The 18,167-nt window shown below is 27.4% G+C and overlaps 1 protein-coding gene across 1 annotated transcript in view; it reads left to right on the forward strand.

Annotated features, from left to right (window-relative positions):
• Window positions 1-6,527: 6,527 nt before the first annotated feature.
• Window positions 6,528-18,167, forward strand: part of LOC129975732 (fatty-acid amide hydrolase 2-B-like) — a 46,912-nt gene continuing 35,272 nt past the window's right edge. The window contains exons 1-2 of the mRNA XM_056088916.1: window positions 6,528-6,623; window positions 13,129-13,211. Coding sequence (XP_055944891.1) covers window positions 6,543-6,623; window positions 13,129-13,211 — 164 coding nt within the window. The 5' untranslated portion in view covers window positions 6,528-6,542. The remainder of the gene's footprint in view (window positions 6,624-13,128; window positions 13,212-18,167) is intronic.

The raw sequence follows: 18,167 nt of genomic DNA on the forward strand, positions 1-18,167 counted from the left end.
TTTTCAGCATACCCTAGTAACACGTTATATTATGAAATTACCTTTGTTATAATGTTTGATATAATAAAATTAAAAAAAAAAAAAAAACGATATTTTACAATATGAAAGCAGTGTAAAATGTGTTGTTCAACGTTAGGTTTCAATATTATACAATATTGCTTTCCGATATTATACAATATAATTTCCTATATTGAGCAATACAATCATTTTATATAATATAACATAATTTCCCAATACTATTCAATGTAATTTTTCTATATTAAGCAATGTTAATTTATTACAAATCCCAGAAGATTTGCTATGACACCGTTACATCTCTAGCCTTCCAACATTTCTAAACTTTAGAATAGACACCAGGAAGGAGGAAAAGCAGTAGCAGATTTAGTATTAACCAGAGTGCACCGCATGGTGGCCTGCTACATTACACCCCATATTACACCATTCAGTTTTCTTATATTGTACAATATAGTTTTTCTATATTATAGAACATAGTTTCTCAATATTATTCAATTAGTTAATATGTTACCCTATATTATTTACAATGTAGTTTCTATGTATATTGTCTTCTGTGTTAATAATTTAGATTCTTTTTCTACCATTTATTCAAAAAAAAAAAAAAAAAAAAAGTGATACTTAGCATTTTTTGTGGGGGGAAAAAGAATTTAAGTAATATTCCTTAATTTTTCAATTATTCTACTGTAAAAACCCTGAAATTTCCAAAAAAATAAGCAGAATAACTCAAATTGTTCACTGAATCTATTTATGAAACCTCTGAATTAACTCTGAATCTATTTATTACAAGCCTTAAATAAGAATATAATAGGGTAAGTTCATCGGAAATTAAAGGTTGACTGAATTTCTTCCCCCATTTTTATAATACACCTATTAAAAACACATATTAAAGATTTTTGAAGTCTTTGTTTATGACTGTAAAGTTCTATTCAAATTCAATTAAGAAGATTAAAAATTTTAATGCATTAATCAAAAATGTTTTTTTAAAACTAAAATAAGAGAACTAAGAAAAGTACTCAATTGTATTAAATAATTATCAGAAAAATTTCATTCTCTTAACAATAAATACATTTCAACTAGAACTAATTTTGATCTGATGTCCTTAAAAATTATAATTTTTACAAGAAAAACATGAACAAATTTTTCAATATATATATAAATAAATATTGATTCCATATCAAAGAGATTTGAATTAAAAAAATAGGATATATGGATGACATATCTGAAGGAAAAATTGGTCCAAACATTGAAAAGAATGAGCAACTGTGTATAGATAAGGCATTAACAGCTTAAAAATATTTTTATACTGTATAGAAAGAAAAAAGACCTCGAAATCATTATCTTTTAAAGAAAAATTCAATTATGTCATTTGATTATTGAATAATATGAATTAGTTTATAAAATTGTACATTCTAAGTTATGTTTTTTAAAAAATTATCTTAAGCATAAGATGTATAAACTGAATAAAGCATATATGGATATGAAATTCATTTATATATCCAATTTTTTTTTAAATATAAAAATTATTTTGTACAATCAGGGATATTCTGTACTCTTTCATTTATATTCTACAGCTATCCCAGTCACAAGCGGCCAAATTTCTTGGCTAGCTCTTCTCTTTGAGCATCTGTTGTTTTAAGGCTGCTGCAGCTGTAAAATGAGACAAGAAATAATCATAAGTTCCAAAATATTGAAATACATGATATATATATTTTAAATTCATGTATACATCTTGCATGAATTTTCATTTTCATTTCTAATGATTCTGATAAAAGAATGATTTTATGAGTCATAGTTCAATTTGATTATTTAGGAACCTATCACTAAGCCACTTTTAGATTATAAATTCACTTTTTTTTTTTGCTTTTTCATCTCAGTTTTATCAGACAGAAATAAGAAAGTGAGTTTTGTGCATTACAAACCTATCCAAACTACATATATTAATATATTAATTTTAAAACTTTCTTCCTGCACATATACTATTTAAAATAGGACATTAGTTTTGAAACAAAAATGATTCAATTCTTTTTTAATAAATTTTATAATTAAAGATCATTTTTTAATAATAAAATAAATTATGTAAAGCATCTTCCTACTTCTTCAGTCTAATAAACCATTTCTTTATTGTCATGCTTTTGATATTGGTCCGTAAAATTTCATCATAACTAAATAAAGAATAGACCTGTACTTTTCTGACATCAGTATAATTATTGTAATTTTTTGGTATTTTAAAACAGTATTAATGTTTCCAATGAATGATTATGCAACACTTATTGATGAATTATAAAAAAATATAATTATCTGTCAAATTGCAAAATTAAACCAATCATCATGTATGGTGTTCCTTGATTCCTTTTTGATATTGAAATAAAGATAATACAGCTAAAAGCTTTTATTTTTTTCCCTTTCCTTCCCAAGCGACTATATAGCACTGCTACACTATGACATATCACTTTCTTGCATATGTTAAGTAAGAAAGCAGTAATAGTTTTCCCTGTGGAAGTAAATAAAGATAACGAGCCTGAAATGAAACAAAAGAGAATATAATATTTTAACAGTTTTTAAAATCTTTAAGGTTTTGATATTTTATAGCAAAAATTTATAATAAAAATAAATTTAATATAACTAAAATAAATTCAATAATGGTCCAGTCTACAATTGAAAGGATGCAGTTTTATTTATTATAAATGATGGGTGCTTGATTAAATGAGTTTTTTACTGTATAATGTTTTAAATGAAACAGACATCAAAACACTTTTAAAGATGTCATATGTAACTGTCTCTTACCAAAGTTGCAGTGAAATTTTTATCTTCTCTAAGATACACGTTCAATTCTATTGTATCAAATTACTATCATTTTCAGTCAGTAAAGAAATATCAGCTGGTAATGTGTGAATATTTTTGGCAGGCTCAGAAAACTTTACAGAACTTCAGGGTTTCAAAAAATATATAAAATGAATTCGAATTTACACTGCACAGTTATTAAACATATGCAAATTTCTTATGCATAATTTGATATTTGTGTTTTCCTCAAGAAAGTACTTTTATTAAGAAGTTTTGATAGACATTTGCGATATTTTAAAGATATTATGCAGAACAGGTATTTTGTATAATGAATGCAGTTTAGCTAATACTATTAAGTCAAATGATGCCATATTTGCAAGCTAATACAACTATCCATGTGCTCTAACTGCAATTACACATTAACTATTACGGCATCTTAATTTTCATTTAAAAGCTGTAGTTAATTTCAACATTAAAATAATGTGCCAAGTTGTATTTCATGAGAACAGCTAATAACTTGTTAAGATGACTGAAACAAGCAAATAAAAGAAATTCAAGAATAGCCAGTATAATCTTTAAGCATACTACATTAGAAGGCCAAAACAAACAAAAGTGAAAAAAAAAAAAAAAAAAACCTTTATTCCTCAACCTTTAAAAAATGGAAGATAGAAATGCAATAAATATTTGTGGAAACAATGAAAAAGGTTTAAATTTCAATAAACAATGAGAAGCATTGTTGCAAATATTGCATAAACATATGCTTTTTAATTCAGGAGAAAAATGGTACAGTTTAATTACTAATTGCAATTAACAACTTAATTGTAAAAAAATTAAGTAAGAGTAAAAGTAACATTTGTGTCATAATATTTCTGGAAATTATCAATGAAAAATAGAAAAATGCTACATGAATTTAATTAATAAAATTTAAAAAAAAGTTATTCTTACCTATGAAAATGCTGCAAAATTTATTAACTCTAGATTAAATAGGCTGCCACACAGAGCAGTAACAAATAAAGGCACATTTGCTTTTACAATTAACTGCTGCGATTTGAGCCCATATTTTTTTTTATATGCAATAATTCCTTTTAACTAATTTTTACGATAATTTATTCAACAAAAAATGCTGAATATCAAATAATTTTAAAACATATTAATGTTTTGGAAAAACCAAGGTCACTAGGAAAAAAATTAATTACCTACCGAATCCCCCATTTGTATACATGCTATGCATGCAATCAATTATCATTATTTGAAGATTTTAAACTGAATTTGAGTAATGCTAAAATATTAAAATTTAATACACAAAAATTATACAGAATTCATAAATATCTTGAGTGCTCTATGAAATCTTAGCTAGATCAAAACAATAACATTCTCAAAACAGAAGGTATAATCTTATTTGTGTCATTAGATAGAAAAAGAAAATTAAACATTTAAGTGTGTGGTGAATGCTTTTCATAAATCATATATACCTATCATAAATCACATATATCTATTATGAATCATATACATATCAGATATCTGTAAACTACAGGCTCGGTCAAAGCTGTGTGTGACATAATTGACACCCGCTATCTAAAAATGCTATTCTCTCCTACTCTTCGGAATGCTCTTACATACTGCCTCGGTAAACCCCTTAGTAAAAATCGAATGTTTAATTTCTTTAGTTAAAATGTAAATAAAATTATTTTTCTAAAACGTTGCAATAAATGGAGTCACAACAAATACATGCAACCCTAATTACAGCAAGTGGTTAAATGTGAAATAAGGATATTAACTTTATCAGTATTTTACAGCAGAAAGTACATCTATATATGATATGCTACATATTACTGCTAAAGAATATAATTCAATCAGTCTTTTTTAAATAGCTGACTTATAAAAACAGTAAAAGTTACCAATTTCATATATCAACTAATTATTCTGTAAATTAACTAATAACAGATAACTCAAATAAAATTTCAATAATATTTATTAGTAAATAAATTTCATAATTATTCTGTAGAGATTAAAACTTTCTTTCACTATGTTTTTTATCTTGTATATTTTTTATAAATGTTCATGTATACATTTTAAATGTAACAAAAATTAATAATTTAAATATGAACCAATTAATACCAAAAGATAACACATAATTTTACATCATTCCAATTATTTTACAATTTAACATTAAGCATAATATTTCTATGAAATAACTAGTTACATTTTAAAATGCAAGTAATTCCACATAACATATAAAATAATAATAAAAAAAAAAACTATCAACTGTGTTTTGTATAGACTGATGTTTACAAATTAGAATTTGGAAACACCTTGTTAAGTATTTCCTTTTCATATGAAGACCTGTTTCAAGTGCGCATGCCCTGATGCTTTTTTTTATGTGCTTTGGACCAATTTTAAAAGTATATATTTTACAAAGTTTAGTTAGCATGTTTCTACTGAATAATTATATATATATTTTTTAAAGATTTATCCAATTAAAGCAAATACAAAAATACTGTCGTAGAATTTGCATTTAAAATAAATGAAAGAGGCTAATTTTTATAAATGAATAAAAACATTATAATGTTAGTCACAAAAGTTTTTTTTTATTATTTATAATTATCTATAGCTATAAAAAAAAAAAAAAAAATGTTATTGCACCCCTACTTATTTATAGTACCTAAAAAGAATAGACTAGCCGATTTTATTTTTTAAATAATTAAATAAGAATCTTATTTTTAAAAATATTTATTTTGTAACTTAAGTCACGCCTAGTGTTGTACAGTAAGCATTCTTAATGGCATTTTTGGGGCCGATGAGGAATTTATATATATATATAAGCAAGAAAGTAAAAATGAGGCATAAAAACAGAAGCACTGTCTTCAGATGATGAAATACAGGAAGATAAAAGCTGAAAAAAAATGCTGCAAGCAATTTAAAATGAACTGAAAAATGGAAATGCTAAAGGAAAAAGGTAGTTAAATTCTGACTTCTTAAAAATTAAAAGCAATCAAGTAAAAAAAAAAATCATAGAATACATATAAAAAAGTGCGAGTGCATTAGGAAAGGCATTGTCCAAAGCAAAATGAGGTTTGTCCATTTTACTTCATTAAAAAGAAGTAGTTACAAGAAATTTTTTTTAGCAATAATTGCAACATAGACAGGATAAAAGTTTGCAATGTGTAGACAATTCCACTTAAGGAAATTCTAATCCCAAAATACTATAAATAAAATTCAAGGATTTTATGAAACGGAAGATATTAGCTCTTGGAAAAAATATAAATAAGAAAATGAAAAAAAAAAAAGAAAAAAAATACTTACAAAACACGCTCAATATCCTGTACATTCTATGAGACAGCTATTTGAGCTGTTCAAATTAATAATCCATCAGAATTAGTTGGAAAAAGCGAATTCCTTTTAATGCATTTAAACCTCTTAATTATGTCTTTTAATGTTGCCAAAGCATTTTATGAGGCAGTTTGCTCAAACTGCCTCATAATGTTTGCTTATGTGTGTATCATAAGAAATTTTATCAAAACTATAAATGCACTGCATCAATATAATGAAGACATTCCTGCTCAGTCATATCATTTTCCAGAAGAAATAATTTGTAAGTTTCCTTTTCGAAATTGTTAGGTGTGATAATACTTAAAGTATTTATAAGATATATCCCTAATCAGATACAGATGAAGTAAATGTAAAATGGAAATATTAGAAGAAAGACCTATTCCATCAGTTACTATGAATATTCCAGAAAGTTAAGTATGATTCAAATATATTTGTCCCAGAATTTTGCATGTGTTTTTCAAAATGAAATCCAAATTGCATATTGGCAACAAAATCAGGTAAGTATTTTTACTGCTATTTTGGATGAATTTATCCTGCTACATTAATGCCTGACTTCCAAAATCATTCAAAAGAAATAGTAGCATGCTATATTTCACATTTAATAGTTAATATCCCAAGGGTGTGAGTCAATTTTAACGGTGACCAAAAAGCACCAAGAAAAAATTTCACCAAATTATAAAAACACACTCAAGTGCATATATATATATATAATAAAAATGTGCATAAATATAGATAAAATCACCTGTGAATCACATGCTGGCAATTAAAATCGCCAAATTGGCGAAATTTTTTCTTGGCACTTTTTGGTTGCTGTTACTATCAACAAGTACCATCCTTAGTAAAACAGAACAGTTAAAATCTGGTCAGATGATTCTTCATCTAAGTTTAAGAACAGATTTGTGGGTGGATCACCAAATGTTTTGGAGAAAAAAAATCATTTTTCAAATCCTACAAATATCACATGGAATAATTTTGTTGCATCTCTTGAGAAGGGTCCACTTCATGGGATTGGGAGGAATTTAAAAAGCCAAGTATTTGATCAAAAAAAAAAAAAAAAATGTAAATGTTTAGTAGCTAATGCTGCAGATTATTAAAATTGCCAACATAGCTGGAGTCAATATTTATACCCAGGAAATCACTAAAGCAAATATCCATGAAAAAAAAAAAAAAAAAACAGCACTTAATATAGAAAATGTTTGGAACAATTCATTATAATTACAAGGCATCAAAAAATATCACTGCATTAATGTTGAAAACAAGGTTTTGATATCATCTAATAACAAAATATCTCTTTAATAATTAAAAGACATTGAATATGATGACTGGTATAAAATTGAATATGACTGTGTATTATCCCAGGAAAATTACCAATAACATCAAAAGAAAATTTTAAATACTTATGATGCAAATCTAAAGGGAAGACTGGATATAGCCTGAAAAGAAAGATAAACTATTATATCCTTGGAAGTTGTTGAATTGGAATCAGTTGAATTGGAAATTAAAACTTCAAATTCTTGTTAATTCAAGAATTTTTTTAAAACTTTTGTATCATAATTTGGTCAATAAAATCATTGTAATTTATTTTGAAATATATGCAAAATGCAATTTTTACTGGTTTTTATTCATATGGTTTTCATTTATTAATTTTAATTAATTCATTCAAATACATAACTAGATATATTCATTCGTTAATCTAGTAATGCTACATTAAAGTATACAGAATGAAATGTTTTTAAATTAATTTCATTAACTTCAAAGAGTAAAGCGGGATATATATATAGAGTTTGTGTTATTTTTGTATATCATAAACTAGAAGAATTATCCATTACATAGAATACTTTTTTTCTTTTTCAATTATTATTAATGCACCTAGCAATTTGTGAATGGCAAATTTTGGAGGATGAAACCTTGGATGAGAATCGTCATATCATCAGCAAATACATACATACAAGCAACATACATAAAGCTTTTCACTTTTATGATGTTGCAAATGAATTCCAAATACTTCCTATTAATGAATGCATTGTTACAAATCTCACAAGCATAAAATTTTTCATTTGTATGAGTGGGCAAATGCAGTTCCAAAACTTTCTTTCATGCAAATTTTCGGTTACATATTTCATATAAATAAGGTTTTTCGCTGTATGTATATATTTATGTAGAATCAGATAATCTCGAAAAATAAATACTTTATTACATATTGCAAACATACATAAATTTAGACTTTTTATCTGTATGAGATTTTATATGTACATTTAATAAATCCTCTGATACATGTGCAATATATAAGGTTTTGTATCTGTATGAATGCCTTTATGCACCTTTAGAAGGTATGAACAATGAAGTGCTTACTTACATATATCACAAATATATGCTTTCTCTTTTATATGAATGATTAAGTAAGCCATTAAGCAAGCCTTTCTAGCAAAATCATTACTACAAAACTTGCAAGAATAAGGCCTTTCGATTGTATGAGTTATGATGTGAGATTTTAATTAATATTTTAGCATAAATTTCTTTTGCCTATGTTTCATGAACAGGCATCTTTTTCTGCATGAGAAAATATATGCATAATCAAATGATATTTAGCAACATATATATGATTACATATTTCATATACGTATGTTTTCAATATGAATAAGGGAATGCATTTTTAAGATATTCTCTTGAGAAAATACTTTGTCACATACTTACATACATGAAGTGGCTTATCTAACAACAAATGAACTTTTTGCAAATGACTTCTCTTTTCCAGAAATTCCTTGACCACAAACGCTACACATACGATTTTTATTTTTGTATGAGTAAGCATATGTTTAGTTAAACCGCCACTCTGCGTGCGTAACATATTTATTGCATATATGACACAAACATGATTTCACATGAAGATGTAATATCAGATTGTCAAAAAATGCTTTATTGCACATATGACATAAGTAAGATTTCGTATTATGAGCGCGTAAATGTTTTTTTAGAATAGAGTTATGGGCAAATATTTAGTTATACACGTTACATCAGAAAACTTTTCCTTTTGTATGAATTCGATAATGTCGGAATAATGACATTTTAGGGTTTAATATTCAAAGCTTTTTTGCTAACGACATTTCTCCTTAGGTTTAGTTACTTTATTAAAAGCACCTAAGTTGCAAGTTTTCAAAATTGTGTATTCTTGCAGTTTGGTACGCGAACTTCTAGCCTTGGTAATGTATAGCATTCCTCGGATTGAAAAAGAAACAATTTTTTATAATTCTTCAAGAACAGTACAGAAAATTCTATTGGTTTAGAACCGCAACTATCCGATTACTAGCGAATGATCGTACCCACAGAAAACTGTTTTCCTTTCTACCGATCATGAAAAACTGACAAGGAATGTTTGGATAGAGGCCAAGGATAATCGCCAAAAGTAAACAAAGCGAAGTGACAATACACTCGGGCGTTTCCTTCTTACTGTACTAAAAAATAGGATCGTACTATTATTGTGATTCGCACGAATTTCTGTGCTTTGGATGTTTCATATTTTTATGCACCATTTTTATCGTAAGTTCGTGCAATAAGCAAAAACATGGAAAAGGAGAGCTTCGATCTATCGGGATTTCTTTTCTTGATAAGCATTTTGATCAGGCACCATCTCTACATGGACAATGTTTGGATAAATACAATTATTTCGTTAAAAAAAGTCAAATTTTATTTTTCCAGCCACTGTTTTTGCAAAATATTTAATAAAACTTGAAATAAATTAGAAAAGGATTTGTGTGTGTGTAAATGAATTTGGTACCGTAAATTTGCCACTTAAAGAAAACGTCGATTCTACTTCATGTAGAATGCATTATTCATATTCCCCAAAATCGACTTTTTATTCATAGATTCAAAAAAATGATTTTCGTATTGATGATATTACTATATATTACTATTTTCATCATCTGCTAATTCTGTAGCCAACACATACCATATTACATAATATATGCAATAGTCGTTATCGATAGTGATATTAAAAACAAATAATTAAAATGGAAATACGTTATATGAAAATCTGTAATCTTAATAAAGGTATAACTGTTGAGTGAATAAAAAAAATTTAGCAGAGAAATATTTTAAATATATCGTATGTAATTTTTAATAAACAAATGCTGTCCCCTCCCCTCTTTAGACTATAACAATTGATGCACCAAAATAAGGGAAATTGTACGAATTTTTGGTTATTAAACTTTAATTTGAAAATAATAGGAATAAACAGGCTTTTCAGATTCCATTCAAGTTACAATCACCGATGAAAATACAAATCTTGAAATACAAATAAATTAATCAAAATTAAATGAACACACAAAATATAAATCTTGGGATTAATAAAAGAAATTTGCCTAATAATTTATTATAGGAACTACTAAAGCCTAAGTCGCAGTGTTAGAACAATTTTATTTAATGTTATTAATCCTCCCTCCACAAAAAATTGTCATTGTCAATATCTCCAGATTCTTAAAAATCACCACGAAATTTTTCTTTTCTCAAAAATTGCTAGCAAGATTTTATTTGCAGTGACAGCTAATTGGAATAGTTTAAACTCAAATTTCTTCAGTAGTTCTAATTCTTTCTTTAGTTCCTTGATTTTCCTATTTAATTTTTTTTTTACAAATACTGTCTATTATTCTAATACATTTTAATTAATTCCTGGAAAAAAACCCACAAAATTATATCCATTTCTGGATTGTTTTCATTATTTTAAATACATCTTATTTTTAATTATCTGAATTTTAATAGGATTTAAATTTTTTGTTCATATTATTAATACATTTATAAAATTAAAAAAAAAAAAACTTTGCGGATATGTTTCAGAATTGAGGTTTAAATTAGTTACACTAAATTAAACGAATTCAAATTTAATTAAAAAATAGAGCTTCGGCGCTTTTGTGTTAACCGCAATCCAGCGATTATTCCCAAAATATCATCCATAATGATATTCTCCTAAAAACTTTATTATCTCTTAACATTTAATGCTGTAAGATAAAATTCGTATATAAATAGATCGATAAAATAGTAATAATATAAAAATTAGAATATCTACTAAGATTTGAGCAAATATTTTTTTAATCTTCATTGCTCAAATCCTTCCTATGTTTTGCTACTTCCAGAAAAAAAAAAAACTTTGAATTAAATTAATAAAATTCATAAATGATTTTCAATAAAAAATTTTTCGAAAGAAAAAGAAATACAAATTGAATTACAAATGCTTCTAACAAAGACTATAATATTAAATTTGTAAATATTAAATAAAATAAAATTTTTACTATCTTACATACGGAGCATTACAAAATTGCGGATTCATTTATAAAGGATATTTTGCATTTCACCGATCTGATTTTCAAAGAGAAAATATTGCAATTCTCAAAAAATTTTAATCTGAGAGAGAATTAATGAATCTGAAGAGTACTGATTAATCCATAATATTATTTGTTACGATCTGACTCCATTTAAGGGTTTGGAAGCAATCTCTCTCCATTTTATATCAAAAATATATCTATTTCACACACAACATCACGCACTTTCGTCACTGGGAGTTACTCTGCATGTATTCCTCCGCGCTCTTTGAGAGGCGGGAATACTTTGGCGTGCTCTCTCCGAGAGAATTAGAATGATCGATACAAATCTCTTTCAAACCTTCCCTATTCCGAAGAACACAATTTTAGAATTTTGTCTGTTTGTCAACTCGACAATTCAAAAACACTTTGAGATATGAAATTCCGTTTGTTGTCTTTACATTAAATTTGTTGAATTTTGCCGAATTTCGAGTTGAAATTCATTTTCAGGAAATTTGTCTGTTCGGCTTTCTAAATAAAGTGAATTCGATTACTATAAAAGAGCTAGATGAATAAAATCTGTACAGATTTAGCCTCTAAGACGTAGATCTGAAACAAATTGAAAATCAAATCCGTCAGCTGATGCACTATCTGTCTGTTTGTACAATCGAACGCATGTAAAAACGCGATAACTCAAAAATTTAGATAAATGATTTTAGACAATGTAGGATTGTAATGAGATGTGATACGAGTTGTTTTAACAATATTTAATTCAGCGGCAAAAAAAAAAGAAAAGTGGTAGTTGGTTTACCACGTTAGCTACTACATTCAACTCATAGCTCTACTATGTACTGCTTACATGAGGAGAGGGGAAAAAAATCACATTATGAAAAGTTTCAACGCAACGCCATCTTGCGGAAGGAATTTCGTAACATAAGTGAAATTTTATTACCAAAATTGACGTTTTATGTTTTGTCACTCGAAAGAAAAAGACGTCCAACATTCATATTCGGTTCATTTCGCCACAGAATGAAAAACACAAAGAGCTCGTGTACAGGACTCTGAAAATAAAAATCTGAGTGTTCTTAATTTCACGGCTTTGCCCAAAGTTCACAATTTTTAATAGGAGTGAAAGGGAGATAACAAATTTATTAGAGAGGGCGAGTGAAAATTTTAGGAAGAATTATTTCCGTTTTTTAAATAATGACATTCATATACACGTTAATAGAGAAATCGACCGAAAATCAATGCGTCTATTTTCAAATCTGCCACCTTGATTTAAAATTGATACATATTTATAATTCTTGTGTTAAAATGATATACTAAATTTCTCTAATGGAGATATTTGAATTTTGTTCATTCATACGGACAGACAGATTTCACTTAAACGAATTTTGTTCGATTTTTAAGGAATCACTAATCATTTAAAAATAATTTATCAGTGATCAATTTAAAGAAAAATCAAACACTGAGGTGTGATAAATATCGGATCAATAAATCTCTTACATGTATATCATTTTCTAAAACAGCTTCTAAATTGCGATAAGATTATGAAAAAGAATTCTGTTAGGCAACGTGAAGGAAAGTCTTTTATCAGGAAAATGTCGAAATAAATAAATAATAAAAATAAGAAAGGTCGATATTGTGAACTTCCTTTCTTTCCCTGATGATTAACAGGATAAAAATGTATAATTATCTTTTTTGCATTTAGTTTATAGAAGTAAACTTGTTGTGCTCGACAACTGAAATTCATTCAAAGAATAATTTCTTCACAATGGAGTTCACAATGGACAGGTAAGTATATGCAAAATAATATTTTTGGTTGCATGAAGGCCTCAAACGACATTATTTGTTAACTTTTATTTAAAATCTGTTTATTTATTTTAGTTAGGTTGTATGAAATTTTTTCATTTCATAAAATACTAAGATTTGGATATCGGATATTTCTTTAATTTTGATACTTGTGCCATCTAGAAAGTTTGGACTTTACCAATTATTGCATTAGTTCTTTTTTATGTTAAACTTTTCGGGATAAATCTAAATTTCATCAAAAATTTGTTTTTACTTTCTTACATATAAAATATACAAAAAAAAAAATAATAAAATAAAATATTGTAATGGTCAAAACATTAGAATTTGAAATTTTAATTAATATCTACATTTTGGGACTTACCGATTTCGAAAATATGAGTTCTGAAATCAAACATGTGTGTCTGTCAGTGTGTAATAAATGCTAAAGTGTTTATAATTAATAAAAGTGAATATTAACAAAAATAAAAATATATAAACTCCCTCCCCCCCTTCCCCTTCGGGTTTACTAGTTAACTGTAGGATAGAAAATTTTATTTTTTGTGTAAAAAATCTGCAGGTTTGAAGGGAAAAAAAGAAATCTTAAAATCGCTAGGTTCTATCAGAAAAACTTTGAATAATTTAAAATTTTAATAAAAATAATGATATATTTTAATAATTTTTAAAAATTTTTCTTTGCATTGAAATCCATTGTGGTTTAGTCTTCTTTTCTAATCCTCAAGTTTTTATTATTTTATTTTTTGACTTCAAGATTTTTTATTAGCATTTTTTTTTTTACTTTAAGTTTACAAATAAAAAATGTGCATTTTTATCAGGCTTTTGATTTTATTTATAATTACTTTCCACATTTTGTAGTTAAAATATTTTATAATGCAAAATTATATTTGCTCTGAATAAGAAACACATTTTTCTCAGGCACGAAAATTATCATTTGTAAGTAATTTTGGGGCGTTGAACTCAAAAATGATGGCAAAAATGCTATTTGTTTCTCATTTAGGTCATAAGGAGGCAATCGGTTTCCTCATCCAAAAGACGACCACTTTTCGACGGTTCTATCTCACTAAGGGAGGAGACGCAGAAAGATGTGTGCCATTTCCGGAATTTACTTTATAGTTAAATGCAAACATTTCCTCCTTCACTCTTTCCTCTCACCCCTACCCATCGTAACGTATGCACAAAAACGCGGATAGTTTTAGAATCCGTTGGTAGACAATAACTAATAGATTAAATTAACTTGTAAATTGTAAACACTTTTGTAAGAAGAAATGTATTAACATGCACTTCTCCTATAATTAATATATGTGAGGTGTTTACACACGCACGCACACACACACGCACGCACGCGCACACACACGCACACACACACGCACACACACACGCACACACACACACACACACACGCACACACACACACACACACACACACACACACACACACACACACACACACACACACACACACACACACACACACACACACACACACACACACACACCTGATTAAGTAGAATTAGAAACATAGCTTGCGGATAGTTCAGAGATACCAGAAGAGCGAAAATTCGTCAAAATCTTGAATACAAATTTTTTGAAGATTGCAGTACTTTCTTTTTATGTACTTTGTACATAAGGATGTAACAACTGATCATCCGTTGGACATGTTTGGTTCAAAATTTATTGCATACTTACAATTCGCGTGATAAATCTTTGTATCAATGTTCATCCAGAAAAATCTTTGCATTTTTGAGTTATCTTTTTTCAATTAAAATGCTTTCTCTTTATATACGACAAATTAAAAAAGAAGTTAGTTCTGTACTCGAATAAACTATACCATCTGCTGCTGCTATTCCCCTTGATGAAAGATTTACCATCTTAAAAACTCAAGATTAATCTTTCTTGGACAAAGTGGGAGATATGGAATCAGTTGTTTAGGATGCTGCTCTACAATCTTCTAAATTTAGTGATTTATTTATTTACTAGCCGCCTTTGGTGACCAGCCGGTTCGCTAATCTTAATGTTCGTTTAAATTTTAATGATTAAATATTTTACGCAATTCCTACTTTAATAGATTCTCCATCAAAATATTTTAAAACTTCAAATTTTGATAGTCATATAATTCACTCATAATATTATAAAGGCCTTCCGTCATAACGTAATATGTATCTCCCAAATTTTCTGTTAGCTCCCGTAGAATTTATGCTTTAAATTAAAGTGGAAAGAATTAATCTAAATTATATAATAATATTTTTTACCGAAACAAAGCATTTTTTTTAATAATATGATTACTGATAATAGAGTCACTGAGCGTTTAAACTTTATGGTCACTAAAGAATATCTTTCTTAATTTATGTTATATCTCAAGAATTTGTCAACAAAATTGTCTCAGATTCATCATGAACCGATCGATTCATTAACAATGTTTAATTTTAAATGCATCGAACACTAAGAAAATAAAATGAATCGTTTAAAATAATCGGTCAAAAACAGGTTTAAAAAACTACTTAAAAAACAATGTACTTAAAACTATAAGCATATACAAAAAATATATAACTAACATAAATAAAATTTAATTACAAAAGTATGCAACTAACCTAAAAATAATTTAAATCAAGAATCATCCGTTGATAATATTGTCAACAATCAGAACACAATGCGCATGAGTGAATTTTCAACGTCAGTTACGGTAACGCAAATGCGTGAATTTTTCTACGCCAGTTGGGGTAACGCTATGCAGATTAGACATTTTTATTTTCTTTATTCTGCGTTATTTTAATTCAAAAGTACTTCAGAATGAATCTGAAAGATAGATTCATTAACAATGTATAATTTTAAATGCATAAAACATTAAGAAAATAAGCAGAATCGTTTGAAATAATCGGTCGAAAAATATTAACCCTAGCCTCATTACTGTTGGGAAAAAAAACTGAAGCCTTACTCATTTGGCGTTGGGGAAAATGAAAATATTTTTTGGTGGGAAAGTTAGTTTTTAATTAATAATTCAAATTCTAATTAAAAATTTAAAAAAAAGGGACCCCAGGTGCACATTTCCGACCTCTAAGGTATACATGTACCAAATTTGGTAGCTGTAGGTCAAATGGTCTGGCCTGTAGAGCGCCAACACACACGCGCACACACACACACACACACACACACACACACACACACACACACACACACACACACACACACACACACACACCAGATGCGGCGGTAGAGTCTTGCCGACGGGGGGGCAAGACTTATCCGACAGGGGGGCAATCACAATTTCCCTGATTTGGTTAGAAAGTAACTCATAATTATTAATTTTTACATTTAATTAAAAGAAATTAAGTATTTTTTTAGCTTCTTTTTTATTGAGATACTGACCTTTCTTTCATTGATAAAAATTTACAAAGATATTTGCAAAAAAAAAAAAAAAAAAAAAAAAAAATCTCATGTTTTTTTTTTTTTTTTTTACTGGCTTTTAAAAAATTGTCAATATTTGAATCTATATTTTTATGAGATTCTTGAGATTTATTTGCACTAAGATCTAATTTTGGAAAAAATACAATTACATTTATTCTAGATTGTAGTATATAGATAGAAACACAGGCTGAGGTAGAATGAGGTGTCATTGCAAATTAAACAAATACATGTTCTCATCGTGGAAGCTATTTAAAATGAATGTAGAATTATATTCAAAAAGTTTTATAAAAGAAATTTTTTAGAAATTCAGCATGATAAATAAAAAGGAATATGCAGTGTTTTCGCCAAAATCCGATTTTCTCCCCCTCCTTTGTATAGTCTCCTACTTAAAATAATTTTTATAAGAATTGCAACAACGAGAGGGAATTCAGATATATTTCGAAACCGATAATTCGGACACGAACGATATAGAATGCAGAAAAGATACAATGATGTTTCTTAAGAAAGTTGGGGAAAATATTTTGTAAAGATATGTACAAACTTAACTATTTTATGTAAGATTGAAAAATGAGCGGCTTAAGTATTAGGTTTCCCATGTATTATGTATATGCTAAAAAGCTATCAGACTTAAAAAGACAAAGCGTTTTATTAAAAAACATTTAGATCTAGAATATGAACTCCTCTATCTTCATTTTTAGGCACGTGTTCTTGTGGTTAAGTACTTGTTTCCCTCGAAGCTATTGCAAGCTAATATTCCTGTAAAAAATTATTTTTATCCCTTCAGTTGCATGCTTTGGTTTTTCTTAACCACTTCGTATACAATGACGAGTCTGGATCGCGCATCGAATTACTAAATTTTTAATCTACAATTAAGTGAAAGTATTGAGTAATTTAAAATGCAAAAATCACTTGAAAACTCATCAATGCCTCAAATGTTAAATTATTTTAGGAATTAAAATAATAATAATTGTCCTTAATAAGATATACCAGTTAAGTAAATTCGTATGTCAAAGTATTAATATATCATATATGAATATTCTATGAATAAATATTTTAATCAAGACATTCTCATTTTATCAAGATATCTTTATTTAAAGTCTATTAAAAATTTAGAAGCACCAGAAATTATATAGATTTTACTGCAAAGAGTATTTATAAAAAAATGAAAAAGAAGTTTTTTTAAAAATACTTTTTCCGATTACATAGTTATAATACTGAATGCAGAATCTTAAGAATTTAGGTAGTAATTTATTTAATAAATTTAGTACATACTTGGATAAGCTCTTAGCGTAGCTAAAAAGCTACCATAACATATATATTTATTTTTTGTCGTCATTTTCAGTCGGTAATATTTCTTTAATAATTGTAGCCAGTAAATTAGATTGCATAAAAAAGATATTTTACTGTTAAATAATTTACTACAATACAATTTACTTATTCCAGTAATTTATAATGAATTCACATAACCTGGCTACAGCAACCTAACTCTTCTTAGCATGCATAAAATACAAGAGTATCGAGAGAAAAGCGTGTTTATTA

The sequence above is a fragment of the Argiope bruennichi genome, chromosome 7, assembly GCF_947563725.1.
Source record: "Argiope bruennichi chromosome 7, qqArgBrue1.1, whole genome shotgun sequence".
Lineage (NCBI taxonomy): Eukaryota > Metazoa > Arthropoda > Arachnida > Araneae > Araneidae > Argiope > Argiope bruennichi.